Source organism: Thermobia domestica, chromosome 8, assembly GCF_964235325.1.
Source record: "Thermobia domestica chromosome 8, izTheDome1.hap1.1, whole genome shotgun sequence".
Lineage (NCBI taxonomy): Eukaryota > Metazoa > Arthropoda > Insecta > Zygentoma > Lepismatidae > Thermobia > Thermobia domestica.
In genome coordinates, this window is record NC_137461.1 from 150,774,939 (window position 1) to 150,789,576 (window position 14,638).

The 14,638-nt window shown below is 35.8% G+C and overlaps 1 protein-coding gene across 1 annotated transcript in view; it reads right to left on the bottom strand.

Moving 5' to 3' along the window:
- LOC145693283 (clavesin-2-like) overlaps window positions 1-14,638 on the bottom strand; it is a 66,226-nt gene that overhangs the window by 35,719 nt on the left and 15,869 nt on the right. The window contains exons 2-3 of the mRNA XM_081769131.1: window positions 6,725-6,880; window positions 2,278-2,369 (exon numbers count right to left, since the gene is read on the bottom strand). Coding sequence (XP_081625257.1) covers window positions 2,278-2,369; window positions 6,725-6,866 — 234 coding nt within the window. The 5' untranslated portion in view covers window positions 6,867-6,880. The remainder of the gene's footprint in view (window positions 1-2,277; window positions 2,370-6,724; window positions 6,881-14,638) is intronic.

Here is a 14,638-nt window from a genome sequence, read left to right on the forward strand (position 1 = left end):
AATGTTGAGAGCAGCCTACAAAGATGACGCTCTGCCACGAAGTACCGTGTTCTGGTGGTTCAAAGAGTTTAAAGAGGGCCGAATGACAATCACGAAAGCTGGTGGACCAGGTGTATCAGCGTCAGCTGTTACTGAGGTGAACATTAACACGGCAGCAGTCATTGTTAGAGAAGATCGCCGCATCAGTATCGACGATCTGGCAGCCGCACTACGCATATCTCATGGCAGTGCCTTCAAAATTTTGCATGACCACCTCCACATGAGCCGAGTGTGTGCGCGATGGATTCCGCGACTCCTGACACCAGAGCAGAAGGCCGTTCGAGTGGAGACTTGCAGGGAGCTGTTGCAAAGGTATAGCCCAGATCTCGCACCGTGCGACTTTTTTCTATTCCCTGCCCTAAAATCCAGACTGCGTGGACGCCGCTTCTCCGATAATTCCGAGGTTCTGAAGGCATCGGAGGCGGTTTTGAAGGACCTCTCAAAGAATGGCCTGCGACACGTGTTTGAGGACTGGAAGACTCGAATGAAAAAGTGCATTCAAATGGGCGGGGACTACTTTGAAAAGGATCATGTGCCTGTTGCTGAGTAATAATAAATTGCCTAGAAAAAAAATCAGTCCAAGTCTTTCTTGACTTGCCCTCGTATTTCAAATTTACTTGATCATGTTCTTTGGTTCTCTGGCCATATCTCGAAGAGACTTTCTCGCTAGTCTAGTGACTAGAACGCCCGTATTTAGTGCATGTGGTCCCGGATTCGATTCTTGGTGGGGAAGCATTGAAATTTAAATGCATTACGGTGTTTCGGATTCTACCTTGAATTCTAGGTCTACGTTTCATATAACATCTGTTCTGATAAAGGACGCTAAACTTCAACAAACAACAACAACTTATCTCTACGGCGATTTGAAAAGAACTCTCTTGTGTACTCATAAAATTTGTCTCGTTGGCTCACTTTTTATTTCTTTCACTTAAATTTTTCCAACTTGATTCTACCTACGTATTATGACTTTTAAAATTTAAGAAAAACATCTGCTGTGTTGCGTGCTATCAGTGGACTTTAACGGTGCGATGAAAGCAGCTAGAAATATTGTATTAATAAACAGGGCCGGCCATACGCTATTTGCCGACCCGTACTATAGCGTCATTTTCCGTCCACCCGCCTTTCACCAGAAAGAACAAATCTTAAAAGCCACGATTTTAAGTATGCTACTCCATCATGAACAACGAAGGAGAGGGAAAGAGCACTCGCATTCAGAAAGCCTAAACACCACAAACAAACACGTTGTGTCTTTTTTCTTTCAATAATAATCTATTATGTTAGTGAAAGACAAAATAAACACACCTGCAGAGGAAAGATGGCAATCCGTTATATAGAATTCAATATTGAGCATCAATCTCAATATATCAGGTTGCAATTCCAGTGCAACTAGCTCTTTTATCTTTATTTCTTGATTTTCCTCCTTCACCTGCTAACAATATTTTTTTAAAAAATGTTTCCACCTTCAATAATAAGGAACTTGTTTGTGACAAAGGCAAGACTAGTTTTCATATCAAAACTGTGATAATTAACTAAATGGAACAAATGTTTACTACCGTTCAAGAATTCAGTTCTTGTATTTGACAACAATCAAGCAATTCATGCTAGGATCTGTTTGACCATTTGCTTTAGCACTGTCCATGTGACCTTAAACTAATGCGATCTAAATACAGTATGATTTCCGAATATAGTATTCAAATAAAAGGTCAGTTTAGTAAATTTAAGAAACATCATCATGAAATCTGTCTCCAACAAGAAATATTTATTCTAAATAGGTCTAATATAGTTATCATACATTTTGCCACCCCCTCGAAACTTGTCACCCCGTTCAAATACACGTGTCGCACATATGGTAGAGCCATCTTCTTAAGAAGTATAAAGTATTCACAATTTATTCAAAATTAACTTTTATTGAATTTAATTAAGAGTATTCTAACTAAAAGTTAATTTTGAATAAATTGTGAATAGATCTCAATATATTCCGAATGTGATCTTGAAAGTATATTTCTTTTCCAGAGGTAAAATTACACTACTTTGAAGGTAGATTAAGTAAACCATAGCATGTACCCTATCCAAAGACAAAGACATTTTCGCTGTTAATTTTGTAAGTAAAACTGTTGATAATCTCTCTTCGCCTAGTTTTGCTTTTTGGAAAATAAATATTTTCCCTAGATTGAGAAAGTTAACGATAAGCAGCAGATAGTAAAGTAGGTCAAGGATAAATTAACATCAGACACTTACCCTTTTAAAAGCTGACTTATAATCCATTTCTGTATTCCATAACGTGTTTATCAGTAAGGTCTCATCTGTCCCAAGCCAAAGATTTTTCTCGTCTATAAACAAGAACAAGATTTATTTACACCATAAATAATGTAATGTAAATTTAACTTATTAATGTATATTAGAAACTTTAATATTAAAAATAAAAGAAACAAACAGGCTGGGGTTCCGTAAACACACTTTCAAGGAAGTAAAATTTAAAATTTAAAGTAAAAATGTCAAAACTCAAAAACAAAATAAGGAGCTGATACAGGTGAAAAGCCAAAAAGCAGGATATATAAAGTTAAAAAAAATAGTAAAGAAAAAATCAGTCATTGGGTCAGTTATTTGGTCAGTCATTGTATCAGTCACTTGAACAGTCAGAACAGGAGTCGTGAATCGACCTTTAGCTTGCATCTATGTCAGTAATGGACCTCAGCCTATACCAACAAACTTTCCTGTAAGTAGTTAATTAATTATACTAAAAAGCAACACATAAAAAGTTCGTGCATGGAGGTCTTCCTCCATAACAAGCGTAAATTGTTAAAATTTATAATTTCTATATTTATTATTTTATAATCTTCTTCTCTATGTAACTTATTCAATAATAATCAAAATATATCTAAAATAGTATTGTCTTTCTACCAAAAAAAATAAGTAATATCCTATAATCACTAATGTTTTTTAAAGTTACGAAACAATAATACATGGGTATAATGTACGTACAGTGATAAGTTTATTCTATTTGCTACAAGTGTTATATTTGTAAGTGCCAAAGAAAAATAAAAGTGATTACAAATTTTATTAAGTATCGTATCTAGCATATGTGATGAATTATTACGTAAACAGTTGTAAAGATACTTTAGTTTTAATCTGAAAAGTAAGGTTATTAATAGTAGCGAATCAAAAAATGTTCAGTTAGTTGACTTTAACGTCCTGTTCAGCAGCGAGGCTATATGAGATGGGACCTACTAACTAACGTGGAATCCGAACCACATGAGCTTCCAGCGGGAATCGAACCCTGGTCTCCCAGGCCAAAGGCGAATATGCTAACCGCTTAGCCACGAAGGAGCTTCGAAAAATGTTGATTTCCCATCTCGGAATCTAAATAAACGCTTTAATTCAGTGTGCCTCGGGAAGGGAATGGAAATACATTACAACGCATCGGTTCTGTTCAAAAAGGCAAATTCCATAATTCGGTAATAGGGCTGACCTAAGGAGGTGTGGTAGGATCAGTTTTGGGGGACTCACATTCTCACATTCCCAGTCAACTTGCACCGAAGTCTAGAGCAATATATATATATATTATGGTCTAGGAATTAATTCGTGCGGTTGGTACGCACACATTGAAGCTGTAGTACAAACACAAAATACATAAATACCTTAAGAAAAATATTGTCCATCGCTAGCCACCACTTTCGCCCATCTGTCAGGCAATGTACGGATTCCGTGGCGAAAGAAGTCCTCATCCTTGGAAGCGATCCAGTCAGAGACCCATGTTTCGATATCTTCTGAAGAAGTAAACCGCTGTCCAATCAAATCGTTGTTCATGCAATCGAACAAGTAGTAGTCCGAAGGAGCAACGTCTGGTAAATACGGCGGGTGGGGTAAAACTTCCCATCCGACATTTTCTAAATAGGTTTTGACCGGTTTTGCGACATGTGGGCGAGCGTTATCATGTTGAACAATAAGTTTATCATGTCTGTTCTCCCATTCTGGTCGTGTTCTGGCCAGAGCTTGCTTCAAACGCATTAATTGTCGTCGATAACGTTCTCCATTCATAGTTTCACCCGATTGCAGCAGCTCATAGTACACCACACCTTTCATATCCCACCATATGCACAGCATAACCTTTGCACAGCGAATATCTCGTTTTGGTTGTGATGGACCTGGTTCACCTGGTTTTAGCCAGGCCTTTTTTCGTTTAGGGTTCTCGTAATGGATCCACTTCTCATCACCCGTAATAATTCGATGCAGAAACCCCTTTCTGCTCTGTCGTTGAAGCAGCAATTCGCAAATGGTTTTTCGTCTTTCAACGTCTCTGTCTTTCAATTCACGTGGAACCCAATGTGACATCTTTTGAATCATTCCCATGGCTTTCAAGCGTTTGGAGACTGTTGTTTGATCAACGCCTAATGCTGCTGCAAGTTGTTCCTGCGTTTGACACGAATCCTGCTCGAGCAATGCTGTCAATTCTTCGTCTTGAAATTTTTTTGGCTGTCCAGCTCGCTCTTGGTCTGCCAAGCCGAAATCACCACTTCTAAACCGTGCAAACCACTTCTGACACGTTCACTCAGCTAGAGCATGGTCACCATACACTTCCACCAAAATACGATGACTTTCAGTCGCATTTTTCTGCATGTTAAAGTAATGCAGCAGGACACCCCGCAAAAACACTTTATCAGGCACAAATTGCGCCATGTTCACTTAACTACAAACTGGTGTTGTTGACGCTTTAATCCACTGTCCTATACTACGAACGATACGCGATGACAGGGGTTTGCAACACATGTGTGGATACACGGAACTGTGGGACGCTCCGTTCGTTGCGCCATCTCTTGTCCACCCGCACGAATTAATTCCTAGACCAAATATATATATATATATATATATATATATATACTTTACTTCTCTAGGCAACTGTTTATAAACTGTAAACTTAGGAAATGCTTTCGAAGTTAATTGTTCAAACGACGTAAGCTACATTTTCGAATAAGCCTACAAGTAACTAAAGCTTTTCTATTTCAAGTGTGCCCTCGGAAAATATGTAAAACATACTTCGGCCTCAGCCCTGCCACGATGGAAACCCTTCCTTTGCTTAGGGGAAAGAAGTGAACGACTTCGGCTGTGTCGCTAATTTATCATTCATTTATCTGGTCTTGACGAGTGAAGATCGTAGGCTACTTAGAATGGCCAACACGATAGTGCACAGCGAAGTCCGTAAAATAATTCATTGTGGCAACGCTTCCGTGTCCTACAAGTGAAATATCTTGGCCGCAGCAACTTGTCCCTCCACTTTCGAGGGAGGTACGGGAAAACACACATCGACAGCAGCGCCAGCAGGGGCACACTTGAAATGGAAAGGTCATTCAGAAAAGAAATGAAAATATAAGCGCATCTATTGAAAGAATTTATATTTTTTGAATTCATAAAAACCACGTCGAAATTAAAATACCGCTAACTTTACAGTAATTATGTGAAATATTCAAATAGATAAAAGATAATCGAAATGTGGAGGAAGAGCACCCTAGACAATATTATTTTGCAGGAGGTATCAGTATCATGAGTCACCTAGTAGCTATCTGTTTCCAGCCATTTAAAAACGCGAAAATAAATGGCGATTTTGTAAATGGCTGGAAATCGAAATCAGTAAGTCATAAGTTGTAAGTGAGTCACTACTATTCTTTCTTATTAAGTTACTTTCTTTGCTTTTTTTTTCTCCCCGAATCTTTCAGAATTTTTTTCTAAGTTCAAACGCCTACTAACCTCAGATTCCGTGCAGAAACTGACCAAACGTTCTTGCTAAATTGATGATCTCAACTAAGTTTTAATCACTTTAAATTTGGAAAAACTCCTTTCGCCAGATGCCAAAGTCACTTGAATAGACCCCACGCAGTAGAGCTGAATGCTCGACCACTGAGCTTCCGCGACTCGTACCCAGGCTAAGAGACCCGGTCCTACAGCTTACCGTGGAATCCAAACTACATAAGCTGCCACCGAGAATCTAAGCTGGATCTCTCATGCCAAAGGCTCATACGCTGGCCGTATTGCCACGAGGATTTTGACTTCTTTATTTTACTTTCTTAAGGGACGCTAATGTTATGAAGGATGGGCTCTATTATTAAAATGGGCACCGTATCTGTACCGTATTACGACTGGTCTTGTATCGGTACAGTTGGAGAATGAATAGACCATTATCATTTAAGATCAACCTTACAGCACAAGGGCGTTCCCATCGCACAATACGCTTTCAGGAGAGCTGCATTACAAACTACCGGTTCTGCCTCAAAAATATTAAAGGACCGGTAGTTTGTAATGCAAAATATTATGAGGTCTCTCCACAATTATTTACATAAAAATTCCTCACATATGCTACATATCATAGTTCTACAAAATTGTTAGCGTTAAACGAGGAGTAAAATATTCAGAGATGTTTATTCTCATTATCACTCCCTTCTTCAGTCCACAGTGCATACCCGTAAGACGTAAATCTGAAATATTTCGTATATTTTCTTTCTTCTTTCCATTTTAATAACTTAAATGCAAAGTAGAGTATGAAAAATTAGAAACTAAGCTAGGTAGTATCCACAAAATGTTATTAAATGAAGTACTACTATCTGAGTACTATCTGAGCTAGTCTCTATCTGTACTATCTGTACGAAATTCAAGTTAAGTAGGTCCTAGAGATATAAAGGAAGGAATAACGCACCTGCCAGGAGCAATTTTAAGTTCTTAAGAGCCTCTCGAAGTTCATCTTCTTTCTTTGTGTCTCTGATTTCAGTACGAGCAGGAGTCTTTTCTTCTTTCCAGCACACGTTAGCTTCAAGTGGCTGCAGCATCTGTGAGCACATTACTCCAACAGCCTCTGAAAATTTGTAAAACTATTTTTTTACGATAGTGAAAACAAACAAGAAATATTTTTTTAAAAAAAAAGACTAACATATTTTGCAAATACACAAAACATAGTTAATATTTCGGTCATTATTTACTATTATAAACTATAAGTGAAGATGTTACATAAAATGAACAATATTTTATATGACCTATTCACAGTCGTTATCTCCAACCATACATTTTATTATTCTTTTTCTTTTTCTCAAATAATAGTTAAAAGTATGTTAAACTCCAGGAATGTTACGTCTAATAAAATAATTCGATTTGTCCCTTTTGTAGTTGTTTAATTTTACCTTTTACACTTTTCAACTCGCCCTAAGAACCCATGAAATTGAAGCATACACACACACACACACACACACACACATATATATATATATATATATATATATATATATATATATATATATATATATATATATATATATAAGCAAATTGTCACCTTTAAAGAAAAAAGTAAAAGAGAAAACTACCTATAAACTCTCCTAAACTATTTTGAGGATATAAGAACCAAAACCGATCCACAGTAAATTTAAAATATTTTCGTATCATTGTTTCGAATTACACCATACGATCTACTACTTTTAATTGCATTACAAATCCCTTCACTCGCATCAGTTTTACGCATATGCAATTCCAAAAGGAAAAAGGTAATAAGAATATACGAAGTTACTGAAACAACGATTAATAGGAACAGAATGAAATTCCAATCATTTAATATAATTTATATTCCTCTTTTATACATCGCTGTAATTTAACCCTGTGCTAGTACCACGAAAAGAGTTATACTGAAAGTATCATGGGGTCAATATGTCCCCAGGATGAAAAAGTCTTTCGTTACCGAAATAAACACTGTTTATCGCAATACTTTATTTTTCTCAAAATTCTCGTACATTACACAAGAAACGTTCGTAAGCAAATATCGACAAAACAATATTTATTTTAGCAACTTTGAAATAGCACATATAGAAAGAGATTCAGAAAGAGTATTTCAGAATCCATAAATGCGTTGTGGGACAAGTTTTCGTGTGCAGAATTCTAATCGTTTTACATCAGTTTAGGTCTAACTTTATAGCTAACATTGGATGTATAATAATTTTCTGTGCTCTTGGCACAAGCTTATTACACTTATCACGAATAAATTTTGTTTTAGTGTTCTTTGATCTGGGACAAAACTAGCATCCATTCTGCAGTCCTGAATGGACCTGTGAGTGGAGGATGCTGACAAATGTTCTAGTGGTAAAATGCTACAAGTCACATGGCTGACTTCTTCAGGTGACTATCTGGAATAAATCAAAAGTAAAGTGAAGTTCCTTCAAATCTTATTTCTTATTTTTCTTTCTAATGTTCTCCAAAAGTGGGCACATTTTCAATAAAAATAATGTAAAATAATTCTGTCATGTCCAGGACCGGATTTAGGGGGGGGTGCATCGGAGCACGTGCACGCCCTTCTGTTCTGAATATACACTATCTAAAGTGAGAAACTGGCAGTAGAAATAGCAATACATTCCTAAAATTTCATATCATGTTTCCGTTTCGGGCTAAAAAGAAAGCGGTTTTGCTAAACACAATAGTTTAAGTCAGTTCCTTATACACATCACAGATGCCTAAAGGCACTTTAAAAAATTAAATTTGATTCAAATGTATTTATAGTTATTGGTGCACCCCCCTCAGAAAATCCTGGATCCGGTCCTGGTCATGTCTATATTATATAGAAACACAGGACTGCCTCTGTAACAGATTTGTACATCTTCAATCCTTCATCAGTCTGGTTTCTATCTCGATTACCGTGCCCTCATTAAAATAATAAATCAAATGATTTCAGCCGCGGTTTTTCTTGATACTGTTTCGTGTTAGTCTTCATCTGACAGCAATTGATTTCAATAATCACACACATTCGTCTTTTCCAAGAACTTTACAGCTATCATCTTCTTGCTGCTTTTCTGAATGATTCACATGAATTTATTTCATTGTGCGAGCGCGATGCTGAAGTCTATTTGATCCCAAATGGAAACAATCATTGAGCTGAGCTCGCTTCGCTCGCTCAGCTCTAATACTCGGGTTAGCCGTTTGGTTGTCCGCGAACTCCTCCTAGACCGTTTGGCCGATCTCAACCAAACTTAGCACGCTGATAGAGTATGTCGTGCTGAGTGACAACATAGGTCGAAATCAAAAATCCAATGTACCATCGAGGAATAATGACCGAAAACGCTTCCTCCTAGACCGTTTGGCCGATCTCAACCAAACTTAGCACGCTGATAGAGTATGTCGTGCTGAGTGACAACATAGGTCGAAATCAAAAATCTGATGTACCATCGAGGAATAATGACCGAAAAACGCTTCCTCCTAGACCGTTTGGCCGATCTCAGCCAAACTTAGCACGCTGATAGAGTATGTCGTGCTGAGTGAGAACATAGGTCGAAATCAAAAATCCGATGTACCATCGAGGAATAATCACCGAAAAACGCTTCCATAGACTTAACATGGGAAAAAAGTTTTCACGTGATTTTTTTGTCAACAATTAAAATCTGCGCGTGATTTTCAAAAATTCCGGCGAAGCCCTTTTATTTTTTTAGCGTAAAAATTTACAATTTTAATCACAATTTAAAAACAAATTAACGATTTTTTAAACTTTTTTTAGCCGGAAGAAAAGGTCAAGACGAAGAATTGTGCGATTGTTATGAAAAATATTGATTGTTTTAAAAAGTCACAATAAACTGATTACGTTGCTTAAGCTCGCTCAGCTTATTTCATTGCAATCGAGTATATCCATTGCATTCCTAGTAAATAAAAAATCATCTCGAACAGCAAGACACAAAAATAAGTTAATGTCTGCCGCTTTGTTAGGAAGATCTAAATAGAAAATACATCAAAGTTGGAGTCGGAATTCAGAGGAAAAACATAACCCAAAGAACCGTAGGGTCACATGACCTCAAGGTACCAGAATAGCGTTAACAACGATGAAATGACAGGATTTTGCTAATAAATTGCTGTAATTAAACTCAAAAACTTTACAATGTAATAATCTCGGATATGAATCCAAACTGATGACTGTAGGTCTAGGTTTTCATAATCGCTTTATGGATAAAGGTTTAAACGAAACACATAAAGAAGTAAACCTAGTAGAAATTGAGCTTGAAACTGTCATATAATTATGCATCAGTACATCTTTAGCAACCTGGTTAGAAGTATTCCCTGTTATGAAGAAAGTAGTGTTTCGAATCAGTAATTACAAAATACCTATAGTACTATCATTTCACTGTATACGAATACGACATTAACCATAAAAAAAACGTACATAAGTAGTGTTTCGTATATGCAAAACACATAAAATGAATGCCCCAAAATGATCCACTGGATTTTAATTTCCGGTAATACCATTATATTAACTTAAAATATTTAGAACATCAGCTGATAGAACTATTAATACTGATTTCCTGTATTCTTAAGTGGCACAATTATAATGCAATATTAAGTTAAAACACTAGATAAGTCTCAACGCTTATCTCATGAATAATCCTAACTGTTTCCTCCAGTAATATTTTGTCAATAGTGTTTGAAATATGTATGTTCAGATCAACGTTCCCAGGTAGTGCAACACTTATCAGGTAGTAAACACACCGCTGCTGCGTCACATGTTTCATCGAGACAAGCTCTCATCGGAGAACCTACTGCACCATCTTCCAAGGCGGCGCGGTGACTCAGAGGTAGAGCGTTCACCTCCGGTTCTTGGAGTCCCTGGTTCGATCCCAGCTCTCGCCGTTTGGACTGTGTGGTGAATAAACACCGTGCTCGTGGGTTTTCTCGGGGTTCTCTCGTTTCCTCCCACTTTGCTCATTCCACCATTTCACTCATTCTCATCATCACCGTCTCCTTTAGCCTAACCGGCATAATCGTGGGACATAAAACTTAAAAATTTCATTTTTTCCCCTCATCTTCCAGCGTCACAAGAAGTACATAGTATTATTTATATTTATGTAAAGCCTTCGTTTCTGCTGACATACCCCTCTATAACGTAAACAATCCCGGGCTCCGAAATTTCTTACCAAATATACGAACTTAAGTCCTCCAGATGAGTCAACGCTCCGGAAAAACTATCTACCTAAGTGCTATGAAGAAACATTCACACACATTAGGTTCGTATGTGAAAACGAAAAAAATTGTGTGAGCATTGATGAAGCTAGTGATTCTGTTAGTGTTAGAAAAGTCGGAAATATTATAATAGATGTACTGAAAAATGATTAAATAATTTCCAAACAACATTTCTTGCTAGCATCTAAAGAACTTCCAGTTACGAATCACATGACAATTGCCAGGCTGTTCAATGAACCTTTGCACATTTTGTGACCGAATGGTGTGAAATATGTGGCGAAACAAATTTTGAATGTATTCACCAAAATATATTTTCGTTATTTTTGAAGTTTATTTCGTTTTGTTATATGTTGTTATTTATTGGATTGTTATATGTTATTAGTTTAAAAGTTTTCTCAATGATGCTATATGACTAGTTTTCGTCATACGTCATTAAGTAGTGCATGTTTGAGCGTATGAATATGGGGGCAAAGTTAGTTATCCTTGTAAATTTTAATATTTATAGAAATATTTCTAAAATCAGATAATTCAGTTGATTTCTAACATATTTCAATCAGCAGAAGCCTACGATTATTTAAATAAATTAACTAGACTTAACCATGATTACAAAATCATATGTTTAATATACACGTTTCCATGGATACCGCTGTGTAAACCCCAAACTCCGATATATAGTAAGGCAAAAGTAAGATCAGCTGGGTTCGAGAGTTTGTAGAAAATGGAAATTTTATAAAGGTCGATCCAAGATAATTTAGTAAGCAGCAAATTACGTAATTTTCCAAGTTTTGAGCTGCCTTCGAAATCAATAGTTACTTAAAGGATTAAACAAAGTGATTTTAGTTTAAACTGGATTGTATTTAAATAAAAATTTGTGTGGAAATAGTAAATTATACAAATATATTGGCTGCGAACTGATCAAAGGAAATTTGGATTTGTGTAGTAGCTGTGAATAAGGTAAATTAGATTTAGCTATATAATTAGCCCATTCAAGTGATATTTAATTCGTCTTCAGTGAAATATATTTTACAAGTGACATAGCCTTCAAAATGATCAGTACTTAAGAAACCTCAGCTCGCCTCCCTCGAAGGGGGATGGCTGAAACCTAGATTCACTGCACAAATGTCTTAGCTACAACAAAATTTTAAAAGTTCAGAAATGTTGACTAGCGTATAAAAAATTAATTTACGTAAATAAACAAGTCTTGGCTATTGTAGAATATGATGTGTAATCAAAATCATTTTCTGAGTTGAAATATAGTAAATCTGAACCTGCTCTATACTAAATCTATTCTAATTCTTCATTAATTAAGTGGTAAAAATGGATTGCATATTTGATCTCATGTTACTTTGAAATTACAGTGCGATTGTTCATGTTTATTCAATATAGTACAGAAAAATGTAGAAATTCCGATCACAGGTTAGATTAAATTACTTTCCAGGTCTTGTCCTAGTAGTATTTCTTCAGTAAATGCATGTACAAGAATCTGAAGATGTGTGTAGTATTTCTTTACCAATGCATGTACAAGTACCTGTACTAATAATGAAGTGTAGAAAATACCTACTAAAATATAGGTAATACAATTAGTAACACAATCGTATAATGTTGTATGAATTGATAGAATACTAACAGCATGAATTTTTATTCTCTTATTTGGAAATTGAGATCTGTAAATTTGTGTTGGTGGATACATGCATGTTGATTGTTTAATATTATTAACCGAAACTAAATATATTAAACATCCTATTATGTTGATTAAAAATGGAGTAGGGACTACTAATCAGCAGATGTAGAACTATTTTATGAAACATAATCACTGTTTTTGCTAACATGCAAATTATAAAATAAAAGTTGAAAAGCAAATTCTTTAGGTGTTGAAATTAATTCTATAGCTTGTATATAAGAAATAGTTAGTATTTAATGGCCATAAAATTCATCAGTAGGAATTTGGAAGAATCTGGTATTATTTTGATTTTATTACAGTGTCAGATTGCGTAAATACTAATAAAGCTAAATACAAGGAATTTTATTTTCCAACATATCTTCGAAGTAGTTCGGTAGTTCCAGATTTTACCGCTACAAAACGAAGTGGCGACCTAGAATAAGCTAATTTCAATACACATCACATTTATTTATTTACTTTACTGTTTAATATTATCTCTTTATAACTACAAAGAGTGGCTTTCCCAGCTTTCACGATTTTATTCGTCCTTTTCTGATGAGGCCTGTGGTGATTAATATTACGATAATAAAATGATAAGAAACTGTGAAATTAAAAGGCTAAGACAATAATGGATAGACATTGTGTAGTGTGTCAGGTGCAGTCTTATCTCCTTTTAGTAGGGTAGGTTAGGCTATTTTTGTGATATAGTTGCTTGATAAGCAAATATTATCTAAAGAAAACTGGTGACGTTATATTTTTTTATTATTATTTCTGTTGTGAGATGGTGCGTACTCGCAAAGGAAATAAAACCAATATGGTCGTTAAATGCTGTGTAGAAAAGAAAGACGATCCTGTACTAATCTGCGATAAATGTTCAGCGGGATTTCATGTTAGTTGTTCCACAATGACTGTGGAAGATTATGAACCATACCGATTTGGTAATGCTACATGGCAGTGTAGACAGTGTAAAGATCAAAGCATTATCAGCGAGAACGAGAAAAATGGCACAGATTCAGTTGATGTTTCTGGAAGTGGACTGGAATCTCCTACTGAATCCGAGTTTAGTACTGTTAGTGGTAATTCCGTATTAGATAATGTAAGCACATTACCACAGAATGCAAATGCGGGGAAAGAAAAGGACATTGTAAATTTAGATCAGGGTTTGGAACAGATGAAAGAATGGTTTATATCTATGGGGTTGTTTGAAATGTTAAATAAAAACTGTGAACAGTTGAAAGAATTGAAGGATACCAATGCACAGATTGTTCAGGCACAAGCTAAAGTACAAACAGAAATTTCTAATGTTCATACTGAAATTTTTAAGCTACGTTCTGAAGCTGGAAATAATAGTAAACAGATAAATGAAATGAAAACAGATTTATCTAAAATACGTACTAAGGTTGGTGAAGTACAAGTAGAGGTTGTTCGTGTGCGATCAGATTTAGTAGGTCAGGTTACTGAACTAAAAAAAGAGGTATCAGAACAAGTTAGTAATTTGAATACTCAAATATCAAGCGTTTGTGCCGAAATAATTTATTTGCATGAAGAGTTAAATACTGTGAAATCTGATGTAGATAGATCTGGAAATAAGGTGAAAAAATCGTTTCAGATTTGAACAAGATGAAAATTACTGTAGAATCAATTAATGAAGTTAGTAATAATGTAAAGGTGATAGATCAAAACTGGAAGAAAGCTATGGAACGGGTACAAACCATTTTAGATAAGCACAATACAATATTGGATGATCATGAACGGCGAATTGGTTTAGAAGTGTCAAAATCCAACAATTTAGAAAATAGGCTTTCCAAATTGGAGGATAAGGTTAGCATGTCTAAGGAAGGGGTTGCTACTGAAAGAAATGATTCTAAGAGACACGTGGTTTACACTAAAACTCGTGTTAGGCGCAACAGAAATTCTAAAGAAACGCGAAATCAAGACTTGTTTGTTTCGGAAGATCCTAGTAGTGGTTCTAAAGGA